Here is a 24,179-nt window from a genome sequence, read left to right as displayed (position 1 = left end):
ATTTTGAAAGAATTATGAACAAAAAATTCCACTTCTTACTGCAGTATGTATACAGGAATGAAAGTGATTTATTTATTACACACAAAAACTTTTATTAAAAAGGCTGGTAATGGAACATTTTATTTTAATCTATCAGCTTGATAAAAGGTTAATTACAGAAATTGTGTATAACGTATGTCACATGGATGGGTTATTTAAAAAAAAAAGACTTGATAGGGGATCTTTTATTTTAGTTACATTGTAAAGTGCCTTGTGTAGTCATATTCTATTGTTGGAATGACTGCCTGTACAAATTTCAAGAAAATAAGAAGGTACCTGAATTTCTTGTTAAGGAAGAGTTGCAGTAGCTGGAAATCCCATAAAACAAACTAGAAGTCACATACAATGGTTTGTTCAACTGTTCTTCTTGATAACAGGAAAACAGCACTTAGAAATTATACAGTTAGAGACTGGGAAATTAATACTGCAGATCTCTAGTAATAACATCTGGTGGTGCTTGCCCAAACCTACAGTCTTACTTTCTTAAGTTAAAGCAGGGAACCAGAAGTTGCTTTCAATAACTCTTACAAACACCACACAAAAATTTACAACACCATTTACCTATTTGTTATTAACAAATGCCAAGGTGAACTGAAACTAGCAAGGCTAATTCCTAGCTACCTTCCTGTAGCTGCAGGGAAAGCAGGCTTCTTCTCAGCTTCAGTGGCTCAGAAAAAGAAGTCGCTGTCCTGAAACACCATTTGGAAGGGCTCCTTGTTGTTGATGAGGGAAGGAGAATTTAGCTTTACTAAGCTCAGAAGTTTGCCTCCTCAGAATAGGAGATTTTCTTAAGTCTTCTCTGTATGATATACCTTCAAACACTTGTTGGCCCCAGATTTGTAATGTTGAGAATGCTGGGTAATTGTAAACTGAAGTCAGTCCATCCACTTGTGACTGAGGCAGACAGTGAAACAAAAATTAAAACGAACCTTGGAGCCAAATCTAATACAAAAGTAGTACATCTAGTATTTCCAAGTCTTTACAATGTGGTAATATCATAGCATGGATTCTCAAAACTACACTTAAATATGTATCAACTCTGGCCAAAGTCTATGTAACTCCAGCCTTATCTTCTTAATACATCCTCCCTCATCAGGATCTCAGTTGCACACTCATAGCTACCTCCTTAACTGAGATGCAAACATTCAATCTTGGCCCTTCGATACCATCTGTTTTCCCCTCTGGTTCCTACCACACCAAGAGAGCAGCAGTGTTCATTTACACAAAAGGACTTCATCCCAGAACTCTAATTAAGTGCTACCGCAAATTGCTTTCACGCACCATTGGATTCTAGTTTAGGAACCCTTAAGTAACAGCGCCTTATACTGAAAGAAATCTTTACAAGCAGCATGCAGAAATGAAAAAGGATACATGTGAACTCCAAGTTCTCCTCCACCTTCTGCAACAGTCTCTATTATTTTCTTCATCACTTCTGCATGCCTGAAAAACAGATTAGAAACAGTGAAAACATTTTAAAGAAAAAATAACTCCTTCTTCATCTCAGTAAAATTACATTATGTGCAAATTAAATAGTTTTGGATGTTTGGCTCCAGAGCAGCAAGAAGAAATTTTCAGTTTATTAACGTAGAAATCCCAACAATAACTGCACTATTAATATTGAAGTGATGAATATAACATTATTTGCCAGCCTTCTACGTTCACAAAGAAAGAAAAGAATACGCTACAGTGTAGACTGAGTGGCATAATGCAAGACAGTATATTTTACTTGCTGCTCGTACAACTGCTAAATGTAAAATGACAAAGTCATCAGGAAAGTCTCTAGAAGGTAATTCACACTAGAAGCAGCAAGCCACCAGAAGTCTCCAGATGATCTCTGAAGATGACCTAGAAATCACTGCAATGTTTTCAGATGCCTCTCATGATTTTCAACGTGCTTAAGAAATATCAAATACTTACATAACTCATAGTTTCCTTGGAAATGTAGGCTAAGCCAACCCTGCATAAAACACGTCTTTCTCTGGGACTGACTTATGATATGGAAACTGTCTCTGGCTACAGCTGTAACCTGGGAGAAAATTAATTTTGTAACCTAGCTTCTTCTCATTCATGACTAAAAGTATGCCCAGGTTTACTCTGACAAGCACTCTAAAACAGACTTTTATTGTGCAGTGGAGGACAAACATTTCCTCAGGTCGCTGTATTTTGAGATAAAGTCATCAGTGACTTACCAGACATATTACAAACCACACAAACCTGATCATAAGAATATAAAATGGAATCACAAACTATCTGAGGTTAGAAGAGTTTCTGGTCATTGCCTAGCACTGTCAATTCCAGCCTTTCCTGCACAAGGAACAGTAGTAAGCTAGAACAGATTGCTCAGGATCCTATCTGATCTAGTTTCAAATACCTCCAACAAGGAATGCTATAAATCTTTCAGTGATCAGTTACAATTCAGGAATAATGGTCTTGTGTTCAACATAGCTCTTCTATCTCATAAACTAAGAGATGAAGAACACACAAACTCAGAGGAGGGAAATACTGTACGGTTAATTGAAGTTTTAATTATAGCTTCTTAACCCAAACTCACAGGTTGTGTTACTCACTTTCACCTATCCATCAACTTTAAATTCATGATTCCGTAGGCAGCCCTGATCAGAGAAGCCATATAGTTATGTATGCCCACCCACCTAGCAGTGCAAGTTAGTCAACAGTAGCAGTTTAAAGTACCCATCCTGAAACAAACTATGTGACTGTAAGAACCAGGAAGAGTGATAAGCATAACTTACTGAACATGCTTTGACATTATTATGCAAATCCAAACAGCCTAAATAACTGACTAATAGTGGCATTCAGTAATTATCTCAAAAGTTACTCATGCTGACAGTGACTGCAAACACAAGGAAGGATGTTGTTGCAAAGTTACCAAGACACTTTGTAAACAGGAACATGTAAGTCTGGGAAATAATAAAGGTCAGCATTTGTCATTTACTGTGCTGTTGATCCTTATAAAACAACCAATCCTCACAGCTGATTCCAATTCTGGATCCCCACAATGCTACTGCAGAACTTCTTCTCATACAGGTACCGAAGCCAGGTGCTTCTTTGCAGGCATGTGGCCTCTGTTACAACTTAAGTTTCATCGTCATCTGTTAATGGTGGGTTATTTTTTGTACTGGCACAGAATACAAGTCATCCTACAGCTATTTTAAGTCTTTTACAGTTTCGTACTGGCTCAGCCTCATTCATCTTAATGAGGACTGTTCTTCCCAGTTTTCTAAGGACTAGTAACAAGTATCTGGAATTCTGTAACAGCCACATAATGGCCATTCTTACAAACCTACAGTTACTTGTAAGAAACTTTGTGACTTAGAAGCTTACAAAAGTTAGTTTCCTTCTACAAGAAAATATTGAGAAAACAACATGAAGTATATGTATCCTAAAAAGAAAAGAGATAACTTTGGGAGAAGTGTAATTTGAAAAACCCTATCTAGAAATCACAAAGATTATTATTATTACTTTACTTTTGAATACTAGTTCCCCAGGAATAACTGGTTGTCTTAAAGTAACTGTAAATGCTACATGTTCACTGATCGTTTCAGGACCTGTTTGTACATCGCTTGAGCTAACAAGTAGAGCAGTAGTTCAGACATTTGAAATATCTACTAAAATCTCCTAATTTACTTCCTGATATTACCAACTCTCGATGTGTTTCGAGTAAAATGAGTTAACATTCATATTCTAAGTCAAAAATACCATTGTTCACATTGAAAAGAAGTTAAGATGTATAGAGTTAAGTCCATAAACAGATAAATTGAGAGAAGCCGATTTCTTAGATTGATTACACTCTCATAAGTTTTTACTTTGTTGGAGGTTTTTGCTTTTTAAGAGAATCGCAGAATCACAGAATTGTAGGGGTTGGAAGGGACCTCCAGAGGTCATTGAGTCCAAGTCCCTGCCAAACAGGCTCCCTACAGCAGGCTGCACAGGCAGGTGTCCAGACGGGTCTTGAGTATCTCCAGAGAAGGAGGATACACAACCTCCCCGGGCAGCCTGTTGCAGTGCTCCAACACCCTCACTGTGAAGAAGTTCTTTCACGTATTGGTGCGGAACTTCCCATGCTCCAGTTTATGGCCATTTCCCCTTGGAAGTAACTAAAAGCTTTCAGTAATAAATAAATAAATAAATAAATATATTATTAACCTAACAATGGAAATCAGCACAGCTGACGTAGTGACATTTTCTCAGTATCAGCTGAAAGGGAAACTTACAACACTGGAAAGTAAATGTATACAATAAAAACCATCCTGACCTACTGGGGGAAAACACAACCCACAAACCACACAACAGCAATACCAAAAATGATCAGTTATTCACAGTTCAAAGCAATAAAAGGCCTTCTGCAGGACTTTCAGTGTAGTGGACAACTATAAGCTTTTACAACAAAAAGCTGAATTTAAGACTCTTTAGGACAGTATATTTTCAAGAGAAAACTGTCTATGAATATGTCGCGGTGTCTGTAACTGCTCAGACACAAGGACATTGGTGGGAAAAAAAACACACAGATGCCATCTTTAGTATAAACTTGCAGAATCTTGACGCTTGACTGTAAAATCTACAATGCACTTATCCTGAGCCTTACAATCACTTCCCTACTGATAACTTACAATACGTAAGGTTAAAAGACTTCAAAAGATTATTATTATCCATTCTGAAAGAGAGGAAAATATGCCCTTGGAATCAGTGTATGTAATTCAAACCTAATTGTAAATGTGCTTAGCAGTTAACTAGTTTGATTGTTATCAATCTATCATTCATAAAACCCACATAAATAGTAAGAATTGTGGTTAAACCAGTTTCCAGCAATCAATGAGGAAGTTGAGCGTGTTCCTGCCGGTATCATAAAAATGCTGATGAGAAATACAACTTCCAGAAGAGCTGCAAGATGAACGCTTTCAACTAACTGCTTAAAATAGAAGCAATCTTAAGACACTGCCAGTGGCAGTCTCCCTCACGCCACCATCCCATTTCTTCCCGTTCTCTGACGCAGGACATAAGGATATACGCATTGCAAGAAACAGCCAAGTAAGTTTAGGACCATGCCAGTACCCTACATTACACAATATTTGTAATGTGTAGGGAAGCAACAGTAGCAGAGCTAGGAAAACACTAAATTAACACAACATTTTTGACCTTTAAAAATAAATAAATAAAATCTCAGAAGTCCAGACCTTCTTAGCTATAAGCCTTACTGAATTAAGAAGATGGAATAGCTTGCCTCATACAGCAAGAGAACATATTTAATGCTTTAAGAATCAAGCAGCATGAGGGAACCTAAAAAAGCCAAAGTCTTTACAACACTGGTACCTAGCAGTCTCACAGAATACCATTTAAAACCCACCATTCTAGATACACTATTAGTCACTTTCTTCAGGTTCTCAGGACAATACCTGCTAACTTTTCCAATGTCAAGCAGTTGCCAGTCAACTAGATCGCCTTGTCTTGTTTTTAAGAAGGCTACATAGTTTCCTCCACATTTAAGACTACTGACAAACTGATCTCACTGCAATCAGTCTTCTTTTTTGTTCTTAAAAGACTAATTGCAACAAGTTTCACGATGCAAGCTGTTTCTCCAAGGATAGATGTGCATTACGTAACAAAGTCACTGAAACTTTACTCACTTCAGAGGAAGAACACATACACTCACAGCTCTCCTCTGTGAAAAAATTTCAATCCAAATTCATAAGCAAGTATTAAGTTGGTTCTTACTCCACAAAGAAGTCTGCAAAAATTAACAGAATACATTGTAATCACAGCCCAGCATATACCTCACAGCTTTAAGTACACAGCAAGGGTTATCACGCCCAAATATCTAGTCATCTTTGTTTCTTCTGAGAGCGCCCTCCAACAGGCATCCATCAGCAGAAGCTTCCTCACAACCGGCTTATCAGCAGAACTTTCAGCATCCACTAAATTAAGCCACTTCAGGCACGTTTTCTTCTTTGCTTTGGTTAATTACCTTCCCAGTCAGTCTGCTAAGCCTTCCTACATTCATCCCACCTGATATTCCATCAAAAACACTAGTTGTGCAAAGAACTGCACACACTATTTTCTTCCCGAATCCTGTTTAGAGCAAAACATAGGTAGTCTGGTATATTCATATAAGTTACACAAATACCTTATTGGATCACACCAAAGGTCTTCATCATTCTCCTCATTTTCTGACAAACTCATACTACACGCTCAAATAAGAGGCCTGAACAAGCACTCAGTAATGCTTCCCTCAAATTTTTCAAGTCTCCAGCAGTACACAAACCAGGGACTTCCTTATTCTGAAGCAGTAACTACACTTGACAACTCTTGACCATTTTTCTTCCATTAACTTCCTAAACAACTTCAATGTTTAGTTTTCCAGATGTATGCACAATTTACTCCTTTTTCTGGCTTTCAACATGCCAGTAGCAGGTTTCATTCAATAATACCAATTTTATTACTGGGGAAAAAAATAAAAAGGAACACCTACTAGCTATTGTCCCTCATGTGGCATTCATGATAGAATTTACTGAAATCACAACTCGTTCCTCAGCTGCCTTTTGCTAGCTGAAGGATCCCATATTATTCAAATCATTTCTTATTTGGAAGAAACTTCATAACTGCAGTTATTCCTGACTCCCTATCTGTACCTCTTCCTTCATCTCAAAGACTATAGAATGGATGACGACAGCTGTACTGCAGTATTCAACACATAGGTCATCCCAATGATTAACAGTAGAAACTTAAATGTTTTCTGTTCCAGTCTTCGTTCATTTTCTAACGGTTCTCTAAGTTGTGTCTGCTTCCTATATTACTCTTGAGTACCAAGGCTTGTTTAGTTAGGTCTTTATAGACTTAATCCTAGTGATTTAAAGACCAACAATGAAGTTCATTACTTAAATTTCTCTTCATCAGCTGAACTAGGGAGAAAGCTATTTCCCACTTGCACAACGGTTTCCCTGCTCAATATTGTCCAAGCATAAGCTTGAGTGCTTGTTAAAAGCAGAGACTACTGTAAAGCGGTGCTTAAAGAACAAAAACCTGGAATACAAGATACAGATTTACAAAGTACATGGATATACATCCTCATAAGATCAAGAGCAGCCATCTACCAGTGCAAAGCTTCCATGTTCTCTGTATAAAGAATGGTACACCCTTCCCAAAACTAATCGTATGATCAAAGAGTGCCTAACCTAGAAACAAGAACGTCTTGAATCTGCAGAAGTTACCACAAGCTTGTCAATGAGAAGCTAATTACTTGACATCTCAGCTAGTGACGCTGAATCCAGAATTTTTTCTTCGAGCACAAAAAAAACTTATATGAGTGAAAGGGACAATCAGAACTTCTATTTATTTTTATTGTAAGCATGTACACAATAAGGGAAAATAAGAGAAAGCCCAAACTCACATCTCCAGGATCTAGATGATACCAGGAAGCTGAGGAGTTACTCTAAAATGCTGGCTCTGCATCATGAAACTGCCTCAGAGGAGGCAGAGGCCTACACCTAAGATAAAAGGCTTCTTCAAAAACGTGTTAGAAAAAATACCCATGCAGCTAGTCCAACTACAGACTCCTTGTATCTTGGATGAGAAATGTGGAAATACAACAGGAAAGACCCTGAATTTTTTTTTTTTTTAACATAAGTGCAAAACAGTATTTCAGTGTGACAATTACAGGACCTCTACTTAGCAGTATAAAGGATTCCCTGGGGAGAAGGTAGGAATGAAAATGAGTCCTTTTACATTGAAATAGCATTTTTCTGCTCTCAAAGTATACATCATACTTCTACTCCCCCCAAAACAGCAAATGAAAGCACAGAACAGAGTTCTAGTAGTCTGCCATCTTCTGGAGTTTCTAGGAAAGTGGAGAAACAAGTTAAGCAGAGAAGAGAGCTCTAACTGCATAATACATTTGCAGCAGTGAGCAGTGAAATGACCTCAGAGAAAAGCTATAATCCGTATTTTATATTCCCTCAGAAGCTAAGAGACCTTTGTGGCAGTCAACTGTGGAAATAAGTCCAAAAAACCTAAATCAAAACATTAACAAGACCAGCAAAGTGTCTTACATCTGCATCTCGAATCACATCAGAAACAAAGACTTACCTGCATGGATGAACCGAGCACATGGGAGGTGGAGGAAGATGAGGATGGTTTTCAATGGTCACAGTTTTCTTGACATGATCTTGACTAATGTCTTCATACATATGCTCTACTGTTAAAGGCTGCCGTTGCTACAAAGAAAAGGAACACTTCATCAAAAGCATTACTAACAAAGAGTCTTTTACTGCTTCTCATCAGTAATCCTAGCATCATTAACATAAGTAGAGCTGTAAGTCACAGGTACCTAATATACAACAGTTCTGAAAGTACACTGAAAAAACTGTGTTTAAAATTCATATGGTGTAGAAACAGTACTACACAAAATCTTGCTTTTAGTATACGAGGAGAATGGTAAATTCCGTATGTGATAACCAAGACCTTGGTTCCCATCTAGGTATCTGAGTCATAAGCCCTCATCAACTCTAACTCAAGAAACTTAGCCATTAAAAGGGAAGTTATTTATCTAATCTTTTTATCTTAAAGATCACTAAAACATATCTGACAGGGGTTATTTCTCTTAGCTCTGTAGAGTTACAGCTTAAGAAATAACAGTGTAGAATCCCCATTTTTCCAAATGTGCTTAGTTACCAAGTGCAATTTTTCAGTGAAATAATTTCTGCTTCCTGCAACCCTAAAAGCTCTGTCTGCAACCCTGACTGCATAATGGCTTCCTCACTGTTTCTTCCTTTGAATTTGCACTGTGAATTAGAAAGTAATAACAAAGTAGCCTTGTTATCTGACGTGGTCTAATTTCACAGAAGTGGAAAAAAAACACAATAAAAACATTGCTATACCTCATCATATCCAAATAACCAGAGCCTTGGAGTTTGGTAATATTTGTCGTAAGTGATGTAGAGGTCATAAGTTCTAGTCTGTAGAATAGCATCTTCTCCTCCAACATCAACTTTAGCTTTGTTAACTTCTACAATCTGTCTTGTGTCAAGTGTTGCCTGGTTTTCAAGGTGAAAATGACAACATTAGTATAGTCTTGTTTGTATTCCCTCTTGTCCTATCCTACGTAGCTAGGTAGGGCTGCAAAACCAAAATTAATGTTCTTCAGTGAACATTAAGAAATACAGGCTTTTAGGTTTTGTTTTTAATCTTCTAAGTAGGAGTATCAATTTCTACTTTTTTATTTTAAGATATGATTTTTCAAGGAAAGGTGCAACTACACTGTCCCACCCTCTTCCCTTCTTCCACCAAAAAGTTTTAAACAAAAAAAGACAATCCCAATGAAACTCAGAAGGCAGGTATCAGATTATGCAAGGTTTCATGAAAACCTCAGGAGAGCATTTCCAAATAATGATGCCCTGTTTTCCCTCATTAGATTCTGGAGTGTGCATGCAATTAACTGGACCTATAAGCCACTCCGTCCACCATGTACAAGCCTTACAACAACCACTGTACTCTATAATTCTTGTGAATTGAGCATAGCATGTAAGCGGAGCAAAGCAGAACGGCAAAGAAAGCAAAATTACTGTGACCAAAATTTTAAAGGAGTTAAGGTAGTCAGGAAGGAGACAAATCCATAGGAAACCAGGCTCAGTAATCCCACTGCTCCTAACAACCTTATGTGAGCCACTTGTCATCCTTATTTTTACTTTGCTTGTGCTCATATTGGTAATAAGCATTGTAACAGACAAGACAGAACTGTTCACTCACATCATCTGTCTCCAATAGCCCACTTTCTTCATACTCTGAAAAGAAGACCCATAAAATTCTGTGTTCAGTTCATAGCTAGTTGTCATATTTCTCATTCTCATTGTTACATGTACAATATAAACATGTTTTATTCAAGTAGATTTCCCAACCCCCAAACCAGACCGTGCCTTTTTAATACAAATATGACGAAGTCTACAAGCACATGATCTTTAAACAAGTGGTTTTCAGTTGGCAGATTAAGTGTAGCCATGTAAGAGGAATGAAGCTACACTAAATTCCTAATTTTTGCTTTCATCAGTGCTTCTACTCAAACCTATTTGCCTGTCAATAGTCATTAAGATTTTGTCACACAAATTACACATGCACCAATAAGACCATACAAAAGATAGTAAAGAACACCTGCCTGCTGATCATTATCAGCGTGCATTCTGTGAAAACAATGTAGCATCCTCTCAGAGTGTACAGCTATAGCTAAAGGACTGAAATAAAGTGCATCCGATCCAATTAAGGAAATACCTTCCATGTCTGCAGCTTCGCCTTCATCTTCGTCGTCATCATCTTCACAGGATGCTGACCGCTCTGGTATTTTTATATTATCCTTTAAAAGTTAAATTGAAAGCACTGCTTTAAAGACAGCCACATTTAAGATGTATCTACATAGCCTAGTAGCCCCAGCAAAACTGAAGTATTAGGCCCAGTCAAAACAGCCATGAAAAAAAAAAAACTGCAATATGAAAAAGGACTATACTGAACTCAAATATTTGCTTTAAAAATCCACTGAAAATTTCTCCTTTGACCTTGTAGTTCAGAATGACTCTATTCCTATGCAAAAATAAAAACAGTATTACACAGCCATAATTTACTTTCAAATAATCCACTTGCCTCAAATGAAAGGCTACAACTAAACACGTAGATTAAGACTTTCTATAAACTAAGCCACAAACAAGCCCTCAAACAACTTTTGTGCCTATGGATAACATCTGAATCCAACAAACAATTCCAGATAAATTCAGAGAGGGAGGCCTCAATTTATGCCAATTTCATGAAGACTTCAACAGAATACTCAAAATAACGATTGGAATCAGGAGCTCCTCTAATTATAAGTTTCCTCACAGGAAAAAATAACAAAGCAAAAACATAATCAGTACAGAAATATGTGGTTAAGTACTTTAACAAACAGTATATAAGCAGAAAAAGATTTGTCATTCTGGATTGGTCTGGGGCTCCAAGAAATGAAGTACTGTACAACAAGTAGATTTTTTTCTATGCACAAAATAGAAGTGAAATCCTTAGGAAATTCTTAACAGCAGTTACACATCCAATAACATTCTATAAGAACATTTTGTAGAAGCGGCAGTCACCTCTAGGTGATCCTTAAGTGTTTCTTCTACTCTTATGTAACTGAGTTGTCTAAAAGCAGTATTTTTACAATGTTCAATGCAGTCTCACTTGGATGAATTTCACAGTTAATCACATTAACAACGTTTGAGTTATTTACAATTGTCCATTCTCTTTCCATCTCATCCTCAGAATCAAAAGATTTGTGCTTGGATGGTTTCACAAATTCTTAACAGGCACAAATAGAAATCCACTTGAATATTCAACTCATTGTTAAAATCATGTTGTGCCTTGTGATGTTCTCTGCATCTCTTAAGCACATTAGCTATTACATATATCCATTTCAATTTCTGTTCTCAGTTTCATGAAGCCTTAAGTTTCAGATTTGGATCCCGCTACCCAGTGATTTTTTGGAAACATACAGAAACTGATGACTTTGTAAGTTATTTAAACAGTACCAGTATGTCAGTGAATGTGAGGGCATAAGTCTATCAAACAGGACTTAAAGAGTTTAAATACAACTGCAAGTAAAGTTTAAAGATTATGAGTAAGTACTTTACACTCATGCATTATTTTTCCACAAAAAGTTTCTTTACACTGGATCACCAAACATTAGCTTCTTGAGAAATAATGGGAGTTATCACCATAAATCCCACTGCATTTTCAGGTTGTAGAAGTTTGGCACAAGATCACATTAGTTAAATACATCCCAAAAAGAACACCACTCTGGTAAACACGAGGTAATAAAGAAATGCACATGCTTAAATTAGTATCATAAGCTATGAAGGTCAATGAATATCTGCACCACATCTAGTGATTAAGAGTATTCTAAACTTTCAGAAGCAATACTACACTGCTGCAGGTAAGATTTCTATCACCTTTATCTCCCACAATAAAGCAAAAGAAAAATTACAAAGCAAGTACCTTACTGTCTAGCGTGATCTCCTTAATTGCTTCTGTTGCACCCACTATACCTGTAAATTGAACAATAAGTTTGCATTAAAGAAGCCTGCTTCTTTAACACAGAACACTACAATGAGATGCTGCATCTCAGAAAGCAGCATACGATCATTCCCATTACATCTCACAACAATTCTAGCTAATTAAATGCTGTTTATTTGGTGTTGGTAGGATGCTTGGAGCTGGACATCCATAAATAGACCATGCTGGTAACGTGCAGCACAACAGCACAGCTCTTGTGCTGCAAACAAATTTTGTTGATGGAATACTGCAAAGTAATTTGGATTTTTATTTTAAGGATCTTTGGCACAAAAAATGAATTCAGGATGGGTATTCACATCATTCAGCTTCACAAGCAAGGCATGCTTCATCAGCTGCTTTGAAGCACCTTGAAGGCAAAGCGCTCACAGCAAAGCAGTAACACAGCAGCACACAGCACTTTTAGCTGAGAGGAATTGGAAGTTAAAAACACCCCAAATCACAGCAGTATCAACACTTCAGTGTGTCCCCATTAGATTCCCAGTTTTAGTACAGCACTCACTCACTACGGTTTGGAATACATGACAACATTCTGCTTTGACACAGTAAATGAATCTTATTAACTGCTCAGGTGAGAAGTTATATCATTAAGGAGAATGAACTCGGAATCAAGTCACTGCCCTACAGAAATGAAAGAATGGACTGTAACTGTTTAGGGAAAAGGGATGTCAGGTGAATGCTGCTCAGAAACAACACATTTCTAGTAGCACTGTGATTGTTTACGTGCAGTTTTGCCCTGCCCACCAAAAAGTGTTGTTATAAAACATATCAATACAGATGAATGGAAATAGATTTTTATCTCCTGTGACTGTGTTCAGAGACCCAGCTAAGTCTAATTAAAAGCCTTACAGCTGTACTAGCAAAGCAGAGAGACCAACTCAGTCAACCCAAATAATCCTATTCAAACAAACCAAAAAAACACCCAAATTTGACAGAGCAGGAAAGGAGAAGGCATACTTAATTCACGAATATGACAAAGCTTTGTTTCACATGACTTCTCCGGGTGACGTGCTCAATTATGAAGAGCAATACAGTGAAGACTTGCCAGTGATCAAAAACGCATCTACAGAAGCAAAAGCATCTTCTTGCATCCCTGCTATGCCCAGCCTGGCTAAACTATTTAGTGAGATAAGATTTGCCAGAATATAGCAAAAGAAATTACACCGAAGAAAGTAAAACTGACATCTATTCCAGCTTTGGAGACAGTAGAAGACAACATAATTGGAAGACTGAATTTAATTAACTCATTACAGCTCATGAAGAAATGGATTAAAACTAATAAAACTGCCATTTCTCAGAAAAGGACAATGTGGTTTATTAGAAGCTGTGCTAGATAGGATAATGAGATAGATTCATGCAAGCAATAATTTTTAGTCTTCTTTATAAACACAAGCTCATTTCAAGACTTCAAAGAAAAAAGGATCATCTTTCACAGTGATCACTTTATTTAACAATATTTTTAGCCCCACAAATGACATCAGATACTAAAAGCTATTTTCTAATCATTCCCCTTTTTAATTGTAACCCAACAAATTAACAAAATGGGAAATACTACAATCATTAAGTCTCTTTGGGTCATCACTAAGACCTCAAAATCCTTCACATGAAATCTTACTAAAAGCAGAAATTAGTATGTTCTTGAAATATATTTTAGACCAGCATTCTCTTTAAGAGAAGATCTCCTTGATAAAGAATGAGCCAGTACACAGCTCTTCTATTTCCTTCCCAACAACTTCCTAGAACTTTTCTAAGAGAATACCAAAATAATTAAAATACTGTTGACATCTCTGAAAAGCAGCCTATTTCAGACACATACAGGCATACAGTTAAATACCCAAGCGGTCATACACAAAGCATGTGGGTTGCAGGCACAGTAACACAGTTTCTTCCAGATTAGATATTAATACACAGTGAGAAAGATTTTTACTTTCTAATAGTGGAAACAGATAACCTTATCGGTTACCAAAGGCAAAGTTTGAAGCAAGACGCTGAATACCTGCGTTGTGAAAGGTGTCTACCCATCCCCCATCACCATCATCTTCTTCTATAATTGCTTCCTGTTCATCCGAGTACTCCATCTGCTTGCACCTTTTGTAACACGGTACTGCAAAAAATTGCAAAAGATGACTGTAGCCATTCCTATACAAAACTAGATCAACGCATGAAATTTTTCTACAAGGTCTTCTGAAATATAGTTAGATCTTATATCTTTATTTAAGGAATCCTAGAACTATATTCCAAATGCAATTAAACGTACTGTAAAAGGTATTTTATCTCATTACAGCACATCAGTTGCAGTAACTCGACCAAGTTCATTATTCTTCTACCAATTAGAACTTCACTCAAACTCATGAGTATCAGAAAGAAATTAATTTGTGTGTCTTTATGCTACTTATTTGCTAACAACTAAACTACTGCTAAACTATTTCTAGCCCAAGTACAATAATTTTTTTAAAGGTTGCATCAGGTATTAATTGTTAAACACACCTAATTTGTCATGTTAATTAACATCTAGAAGTTTGGAAGAAGTTAGAATTAATATATTAAACAAAGTAACTTCAGTCCTATGTATTACATTGCCTTTTAAGCACAGATTTAATTATAGTTTTCAGAAAATAGTCACAGAAAATGCAGATCTAGTTAAGACAAAGCAGGCATTTTCCAATAGCATAAAAAGCAAAAAGCAGTACAACAAAAATGCTAATTTTCAGAAATGGAGAAGGGGGTTGAAAGTCACAGCGAAAAAAGGTTCTCCAAAGACTTCCAAGACGAAGTCTGTAAAATGGCTTTTGGCTTCACCCTTAGCCCACAACTTTTACTCAGGTGCTTAACCAATGCTTCACTACCAGTAGAAATGGCATGAACACATTGCTTCAAAATGTGGCCTAGGAGGGTCACAGCAATGTGGTACCCTGGAAGGAGGAGAAAAGATAAACAAAATAGATCACCTGGCCATTCAGCTATCAAGACTATCTCACGAAAGTCTGTCCAACACTAGCACTAACATCTTCGTATGATAGCTCCCTGCAAGACTCCAAAAGCCTGCAAGTGTCATCAAAGCATGAAATACAACTTGCTGCAGGTAAAAAAAAAACTCTTCAGGATCTTCTTAGTACTGCAGGTACTTCTAATTATATTATCTTTGACACATTTTGATACAAAATCTCTCAAGGAAACAATTTTACCATGGTTGTGCCAAGACCATCTCTCTCTTTTTATTAAAAAGGTAGTCATCACAAATATAATACGTACACACAACTGTGAATCTGATGAAAACTGGATTTAAAATTGTATTTTATATAATCATTATTGAAAGGGACACTGACATCAGTTATGCATCTCAACTAGAAGCACCGGTGTCATTATTCTGGGAACTTCAATAACCCAAGATTTCCAAAAGAAGGAGGAAAATAAACATATTTCTTTTTAAAAACCAATTATGAGCTGAGGGGCAGGAAAAAAAACAAGATAGATAAGGAGGTTTATGGCATTTAAGCTTCATTTTCACTTCATCAAGAGAAACTGCATTGCTGGTATAAAGTCCCGGTAACAACTGATAAAAGAAAAAGATTTTAGATGTGCAAGAAAAACTTTAAATATCACAAAGTCAAAATATCCAGAATGCCAGAAATTTGCTTCTCTTGTCAATGCAGACAATGAGTAGAACTGATAGAACAATCTACCATGCTATCAGTCCTAAAAACACTTATATTTAAACTTCAGTCTTACCATTTTTAGTTACCAAAAATTGTTTGTCTGTTGGCAGATAAGCCTTGACTTTCAGCTCTTCTCCTGAAGCCCTGCAAAACAAAGTGCATCATAAAAGGTTGAGAATTTGATGATGTGCAAGCCAAAGAACCCTATTTTCAAATAAAATCAAGAATATTTCATGTATTCATTCCTTTTGACTTTTTCACAAAATTTCTTTGCTATGACTTTACTCGTGGCTATACAAAAACTTTGATATTGGCATGAGATCAAAAAATTGGCCACTCCTAAACTATCAAGAGTCTTGGATTACAAATATTTTCTGCTTCAATAACCTCCTACACTTTGCGATAGCCAAGCAAAGATGGGTTGACAGATCAATCTAGTCTGTAAGAAACATACTAGAACTAGCAACAACATAGTACCAAGTATCTCTAGAAAGCAACTTAAATGGACTTCTGAAGATATAAAACCTGTCCATAGTAACCAGAGCTCTAGTAATCTTGCTAAGCTCACATTATTCAAAGCACTTTCTTTCACCTTCCTTACTTTTTGGTTTGGAATAGAAGTCTTCTAATCTTCTAAATAGCCTGCCGCAAACTGCTTATGCACAGACCTCATTCAACATCTTATTTTCTCTGAAGAAGACAGTAAAAAAGGCAAGAAAGTGATTCAAGTGTAATAATTCTTCCTTCATCTGTTCATAGTCCATGATACCAACTGCACATATTGATTAGCTTTATAATGCAAGATACTAATAAAATGTAAGTAAGTACCTTATTTACACCCTTACTGTGTGTGAATAACAACGGATTTCCAAGGAGAAGCACAGCACAAAGCGACGTGGTGTGGGCCAACTTGAAAATATTTAACCAAACTCTTGTTTAAAACATACCAATTACAACTTGTTCTTAGCAATTCTGGTTGGATGTGGCCTTTGCTTTTTTTTTTAATCACCATCACGACCTTGGGGAGAGACACTGCTACTGCAGCTAAATACTGAAAGCATACATGGTATGTACTAGTTTATTTCCTCCAGAACCTTTGGAGAACAAAACAAACAAACAAAACAACTAACCCTTATTTCCCCTATTGCTACAAAGAACTATAAAAAAGATCTGTTTGACTTAAAGTTCATATATCTTCATCACAGAGATAGTGTAAATTGTACTGCAAGAGTCAGAGTACTATTCTGAAATGAGACAACTGTACAGTTGCATCCAATGGAAACACATCAAAGCATAGGTAGGGATGCTAACATTGTGCAGTTGAGTTCACTTACCATTGCCAAGTAGGACAGTGGTGAACTAAGTGATCGCCAGCTGCGACAAACTGTTAAGGCAAGAAGAAATTAAAGAACTGTTAAATATAGCGCAAGAAAGCAATGTACAATTCCTGCAATACTAATAATATCTCAGTTGTATGATAGTTATTACATAGTTAATCTGTTTATACTATTTTGATGCTTGCTTTAAACTATTTTTCAGCTAACCATAAGGACTTAAAAAACGAAATCAACTTCACCTGAAGGAAATGCGTACTAATATTGCTTCCAGGTCCAAGTTACATCGTTGACTATGTGATTAATAAATTGTTTCTATTTGCTACTCTTCAACCTTTTACAAAGACACAGAAGAGACTAATGTGAGAAGATAAACAACTGAACTTAAGCTTTCCCTCCAAAATCAAACCAGTAAAAACATTTATGTATATTTACTTGAGTTTCAACTACAAAAAAAAATGTTTAATTCTCTTCTAGCGTTCAAAGCAATTTTGCAGCAAGAAAAGAAGTGAGAATGTCATTGTTTCATTGAGCTAGTGAGAGAACTGCAGCAGAGGAGCAAACAGTATGTTTTGAGCAATGAGCACCACTATATTTCATGACTGACACTAGATACAGATAACCACGCGCTTAGTAAATGGAAAAGTTTATGCAGAACTTTGTTCCAAAGAAACAACTTTTAAAAATCATCATTCTACTTTTTCTTAGTATCAAAGACAACAGCTGTTTTAAAAACATATCACTGATTGGAAGCAATACCAGCAATGCCATGCAAAAACTTTGGACCAACTCAAAATCTACGCAGCATATTCTAACCTACTGGGCTTAGTTTTTCTGCACAAATTGTGAAAAGCAAACCTGCATTTAAGAATAACGATTTGTGAGTGCTAATTCAATTTGAAAAGAAGGTGCACACCTAACGCTACAGTTGTTTTCTTCTCTTAAAATGCCAGTTTACAACAACATATTTATAAGCTGCCCACAAGGTGTCATGGAGTGACACAACAGGCTTGTAGCATGAGCATCAGCCAATTTCTCATTGTGCCTTCCAATGCAAGGCTCAGCTCAGTGGAAGACACCAGAGCATGCACTGAATATGGGTTAGCAGATTTAATCTCTGCAAAAGCAAATTGTTTCAACCATTCTCCAAGAGAAGCCTCAAGCTGAAGTGAAATTTTCAATCTGAGGAAAACAGTAATCCCTTCCAACACACAGGGAATTATAAAAAAAAAAAAATGCTTTACGTAATAATAAACACCACATGAAACTCCAGAATCAGGGAACTGGAACAGTGCTTACAGCTCCTCTGTTAAAAGACATTATTTAAAATGAAAAAATTCAAAGTGCTCTTTGCAGGTCTAGTAATGCAAAAACCTAAAACAATACTTAAATTTCATCTCATTTTCCTTCAGCTTGGACAGCATAATTAAACTAAGTGGTTTCACTTTCTATTTCTACCGTGCTACTGCTATGGTACCTTAACAGGTAACGCAAAAGTGGCAACAGAACAATTTTAGGACAACATCTTACTTCTACTCTTGAAAAGAACGATTTTTCAGATTTGCCCACACTCACATATGAAATTTAAATGGCTATCTTTCTGAGTGATTAATTAGCAAGAACTCATGACAGGCAAGAACTTGCTAAGATTAAATAAACTACACAGATACAAAAAAAAAAGAGTACAAGTGTTGAATTTGATTGGTCATCATTAGCCTTATTACCATAGAATGCTTTGGGTTGGAAGGAATGCTTTAAGATCATCTAGTTCCAACCCCCTGCTATAGGCAGGGACACCTCCCACCAGACCAGGCTGCACAGAGCCCCACCCAGCCTGGCCTTGAATATTGCTAATAGATTCATCTTCAGAGGCAAGCCACAAGATCACAGAATCATTAAGGTTTGAAAAGACCTGGAAGATCACCCAGTCCAACCCCAACTCATCCCCACCATGCCCACTAACTCATGTCCCTCCTCACGAAGTTTATCACAGTAGCGAGCGTCTCAGACTAAGATGCAGGAAAAACAAGTTAAGTTAAATTGAAATTCATTACCCAGGAAATCCAAACTCATTCAAAGATAACATCCTAGCATCACCACAGATGACTTCAACTCTTTAGCAATCACTACTCTATAAAGATCAAAACCATCAGTGAGTAGAAAAGACTGTCAAAGAGACAATAAGCAGATCCATGCTTCAGTCCTACCTAAATGTAAGAAAACAATTTGTCTTGCTGTATAACCATTTCCCTTGAGTACCCAGCTTTGAAGGATTCATTTTATTCATCCTATCAGCATCTGTGTTTATACAGATAATACATATTATTTGCATTATTTTACTGGCACATAAATACTGCAAACAGCTTAATGCAGCATAGAGTGGTTCTTGCCATGTTCTACAGAAAGTATCTTCTTTCAGTTCTACTGCAAATTTTTCTCCTTCAGATCAAGAAGGGATTAGACGCTAGTACATTTATCTACACTTTCTCTGTAAAGAGTTATACTTGTTTTATACATAGACTATAAATACATTATTACGTAAAATATATAAATACCTACACACACACACATATATTGTTACCAACCCAGCAGAACACTTCATTACTAAACTTGTTCTTCTGAGTACTAGTCTTCTGGATGACAGAGAGCACAAATGCTTGCATGTCTCATAACACAGCAGAAAAATACTAGCTACCAACATTAGGAAAAACACTCCCATCCATACTAGCTGTAATTGGTTCCATTTCATCTTCACATTTGTAAGTCATCACATTTTTCTTTCATTCTACCAAACAGTTTGAACACTGTTCCGTAGGGTCAACGTATAACGTATTTTCAGAACGGTAGCATTTCAATGTGAGAAGAAGCATAACCAAGAATTACAAATAGCACTGCATAATCAGTGTTTTTACTATTCTAGAAAAATTCTTGTTGTTTTTTCTTCTTTAAAAATTTTAACTGCTTGCCAGCATGAAGCAGTCTATAGAGGCAAAAAAAAAAAAAAAAAAAAAAAAAAAGGAGAAAAATAAAAGCATTGAATGCTTACTGTGGACAAGCATATATAGTGATTTAGCTGTAGTCTTGGAAGGAACCAAAAGTGAGGTAAGCAAGGACTGCTTCCAAGATACAGTAATATAACTTCTCCCTTGAAATATTATGGGAAAAGCCTTTGAAATATACACATTCCTGTTAACTCCTAAGATAAATGGAGCTGATGACCCAGCAAAAGCTTTCTTATTAGTGTTTTAGGACATAATACAGAAAAAAGACATCCCACATTCAGATGTCAAGCTGCATCTCAAGAAGAATTCTACTGCTGATCTACTTCACCTGTAAAAAGGCCATTTAGTGCTTTCACATAGTGGAAATTATTTCAAAAAGGAATACTTAACTGACAAAGAACTAAACTGTTTGAGATGAGCATGGTCACTTTGAGTAAAAATTATCAGTACTTTCATGCCTTCTAAATGTATTTCAAAGGTTCTAAACACTTACTTCTTCAGGTGTAATTACTCCAGTTTCTTTAAATTTGGACTCCTGCAATAAAGAAAAGGTAGAAATTTTGAGCTTGGCTGGCAAATCAACATACTCACTTTACTGGTGACAAAAATACCTGCTCAGTCCACACAGATCTGCAGAGCAGCCTGGAGGCAGCTTCTGCCTATGCGATACTTCCATATCCTATAACATAAGGCCTGATAAAATTACTTTGTAGCAGACTTGGGGGGGGGGGAGGGGAACGACGTTCATAAGAAGATTACAAAGTTGTTCTGTGGGTAGTGGTTTCTAATTTTTTACTTTTTGATTTTGATACAGCCAATTATGTCAATAATAATAAAAAGAAGACACTTTACACTCTGTACTACACTTACCAGTTAGAGACAGAAAAACAGCTAGAAATAATTATCTTCACGGTAACATTTTTGGGGCTGTTTTGAGCACTGAATGACAGTGCAATGCATCAATATGTGGGTTTCTAGGTAAGAAAGGTCATGGAATGAAGGACTGAACCAACTTTCACCTATGGTAAGAAAAGTTGCAATGACTTTATTATTAGCTTCTTTTGTACCTCTTTTGTTTTAATGCCTTCATTATACATCCCATTGAATCAGTTCTGATTTTCTCACAACAGATGGCAAACAGCCACATGATTTAGTTTTGCATAGAAAAATTAATAACTTCTGCATTAAAGACAACATCTATAAAGTTTAAGGCTACATTTTCAGCATACTCAAATTTGGAGAGAGAGTATTCTGTTTATGATTCATTTATGTTTTTTTCATCCATAAAAGCCTCAAGGAAACCTACTGTTTTCCAGCTAAGAACATCTTTTGAAAGAATATAAATTTCAAGGATGGCATAGCTCACTTTTCAAGTCATCAATTACCAAATAACTTCTTGCCCCGAGGAACCCATGATTCTTTCCATCAAGACCAAAAGCAGCAAACACAAAGGATTTTATGTTTGGCTACAACTTCAGCAGGTTCAGTCACTAGGAAAGCATTAAAGAAAAGCAGCTGCTGCTTAACTTAGTTATTCTTGACATTTGACCCTGGTGCACACTACCACCTGTGCTGTATGAAAAGAAACATGCACACCTATTTCATGAATACACCTGATTCTCTTCTCTCCCATTATGTCTCTAAAGAAGAGACATTTAAGTGAATGATTAATGATAAACAAACTGGTTATCATGCAAACATCACTATATGCATCGCTATATGCAGTTAACAAAAATCAAAGAAACCTAAAGAACCACAATTTAGCAATTTGGATTACTATAAAATTGAGAATTCCTCATAACATATTATGCAACACCACATTAGAGTCAATTTACTATTTAACTTCAAAATTGTCCATATCTATTATGCAACAAGCACAAGCTTGTACTTCTGGAATTACATTAGGAAAAATGTAAAACAACCACTCTCTGTTCCCTGAGGGTAAATAGTTCACTTTTTAAAATCTATGTGCATCCTGTGGTATGCAAGCCTAGCATGAGACACAGTAGCTAAAGTTAATTTCTGAAGTTAATTTCTGAAGTTAAGAAATCAGAGCACTTGCTTAAATCCCCTTGTAAAGGAAATACATACATGTTATCAACACCTCCCACTTGTGAGAAGTTCCACAGCTGCTCAGTACATCTGAGCACAAAAACTCCCCCACTATTCACATAATAAACTACCAGTTGTGCAACAGCCATGCTACAGTGAACAAGCCACATTTCCACACCACAACTTCACAGCAGCAGATGGGTCACACTGGTGGTAAAACCTAGAGAGACGCACCATCCAGGCAGGAGCATGCTGTTTGCTTTAAAGGGACAAGTTAAATTAATAACTGCATATGACTGACTTCCATCTGAGGATCCAGATTGCACAGTACAAGGCATGTAGAAGGTCATGCAGCAAAACTATAGCCAGAGAGCTTGCTTCTGTAAGCAATTACAGCAGACATACAAGGGCTGCTCCATAAGTAATGCTCCCTATTTTATTATGTTGGTCCACGATGTCAGAGGCAGATGTAGATGATATGGCAGTAGAGATTGAACCTTCCCGCCAATATTCCATTACACTTGGTTGCTGTGCGACAGATGGCAGCAGAGGGACACTCTGACAAAATGGCGTCTGATGTGGAAATGCAGATGAAACAAAGGTGCATCACTGAATTCCTTCACACAGAAAAAATGGCCCCCACTGACATTCATCAACATTTGCTGAGCATTTCTGGAAACCAAACGGTGGATGTGAGCACAGTGAGGAGGTGGGTGGCGTGTTTCAGCAGTGGCAACAGCGGGTCATCTCCACTGGTGCAGATTTAGATGAGAGTAGCATGCAGGCTCTAGTTCATTGCTGGCAAAAATGCACAGCTAAGGTTGAGAAATCACCATTTGTAGCTGAGAATTTTATCTGTCAGCTAGTGTAATTGTACTCTTTTCATCTGTTGTAATTTCCATGGAAATAAATAGGAGACATTACTTTTAGAGTGACCTATGTATTTTAATAAAACATGGAAGAGTCTGAAAGTCAGTAGTGAGAGAACTTCTGACAAGTTAAATATTTCCATACAAAGTTGAGTTTTGAAGAGGAAAATACTGGTAAACAGAAGGTAGAATATAGTACAGAACTGAGTAAGGAGAAAAGAAAAAAAAGCACTTATCTACCTAAACAAGCAGGAATAGATGTGCTGTACACCTTTGTAAGCACATTATTACAGGAGATCATCAAGAATGCCTACCGTTTGCTGTTACATTGTGCAGACGCTTCCATTTATTTAGCAATGCTCATACAGTCAGCTATGCTACATAGCTTTATATCTGCATGCATAATAGAGACAAGTTTTTTTCTGTCTGCAGCTGAGAAAGCTGCACTCCTACCCAAAAGATTTATTGCAACTCACCCCTGAAACCATGCTCAAGCCTACCGCTACACAAGCGCACTTGGGTTCCATCTCTGCTCACACCGGCGGCTAAAGTTCAGCCACTTCAGCACAAAGCAATGACAGACAAGCTGTTCCCCCAGCAACCCGCCGCCTCCCGAGGCCTGCCCCCCCTCCCCTGAGGGATGCTCCGGCCCTGGCAGGACGCAAAGCGCAGGTCAGCCCCACGGAGGCACGGAGCTGCCCGGGCCCTCTTTAGAAGCCCAGTCGCAGAGGCGGGGCGATCGCCTCACGACCCCCGGGGCGTCAGCGCGGCCTTCACAGAGAGGACGGCCACCTCCCCCCGCCATTAATGGCCCCAGCGCCTCAGGGAGCGCGCGCCCCCCGCGCAGGCCGGCACCTTGAGGACGGGAGTGAGGTACTCGGCCACCTCCAGGGCCTTCCCCTTCACCGTGTTGATGACGTTCTGCATACCGCCGCCACAGGGCCACGGGAGCGATCGCCGCAGCCAACGGTCACGGCGGCACCGGCAGCCCCACCCCCTGCCCCGGCCACGTGACCCGCCGCCCGCCCCGTCGCGCACACGACGCGCCGGCGCTCAGGGGCTCGTCATGGATACTATGTCGCGCATGCGCAAACATAGGCGGAGCAGAGCAGCTGTGCGCGCGCAAGACGGGAA

The 24,179-nt window shown here is 37.6% G+C and overlaps 1 protein-coding gene across 1 annotated transcript; it reads right to left on the bottom strand.

The window, feature by feature from the left end:
- On the bottom strand, positions 68-24,092 carry ATG3 (autophagy related 3). Its single transcript, XM_021399349.1, has 12 exons — positions 23,901-24,092; positions 20,618-20,659; positions 17,123-17,172; positions 15,862-15,932; positions 14,129-14,236; positions 12,058-12,107; positions 10,312-10,393; positions 9,796-9,830; positions 8,928-9,083; positions 8,137-8,264; positions 1,411-1,479; positions 68-315 (listed from the first exon to the last, which is right to left on the bottom strand). Exons 1-12 carry the CDS (start codon positions 23,970-23,972, stop codon positions 234-236), a joined length of 945 nt encoding a protein of 314 aa, XP_021255024.1. The 5' UTR covers positions 23,973-24,092; the 3' UTR covers positions 68-233.

Source organism: Numida meleagris, chromosome 1 (genome assembly GCF_002078875.1).
Source record: "Numida meleagris isolate 19003 breed g44 Domestic line chromosome 1, NumMel1.0, whole genome shotgun sequence".
Taxonomy (NCBI): domain Eukaryota; kingdom Metazoa; phylum Chordata; class Aves; order Galliformes; family Numididae; genus Numida; species Numida meleagris.
The sequence above is the reverse complement of the archived record's forward strand: the minus strand, read 5'-3'. Positions and strand labels throughout refer to the sequence as shown.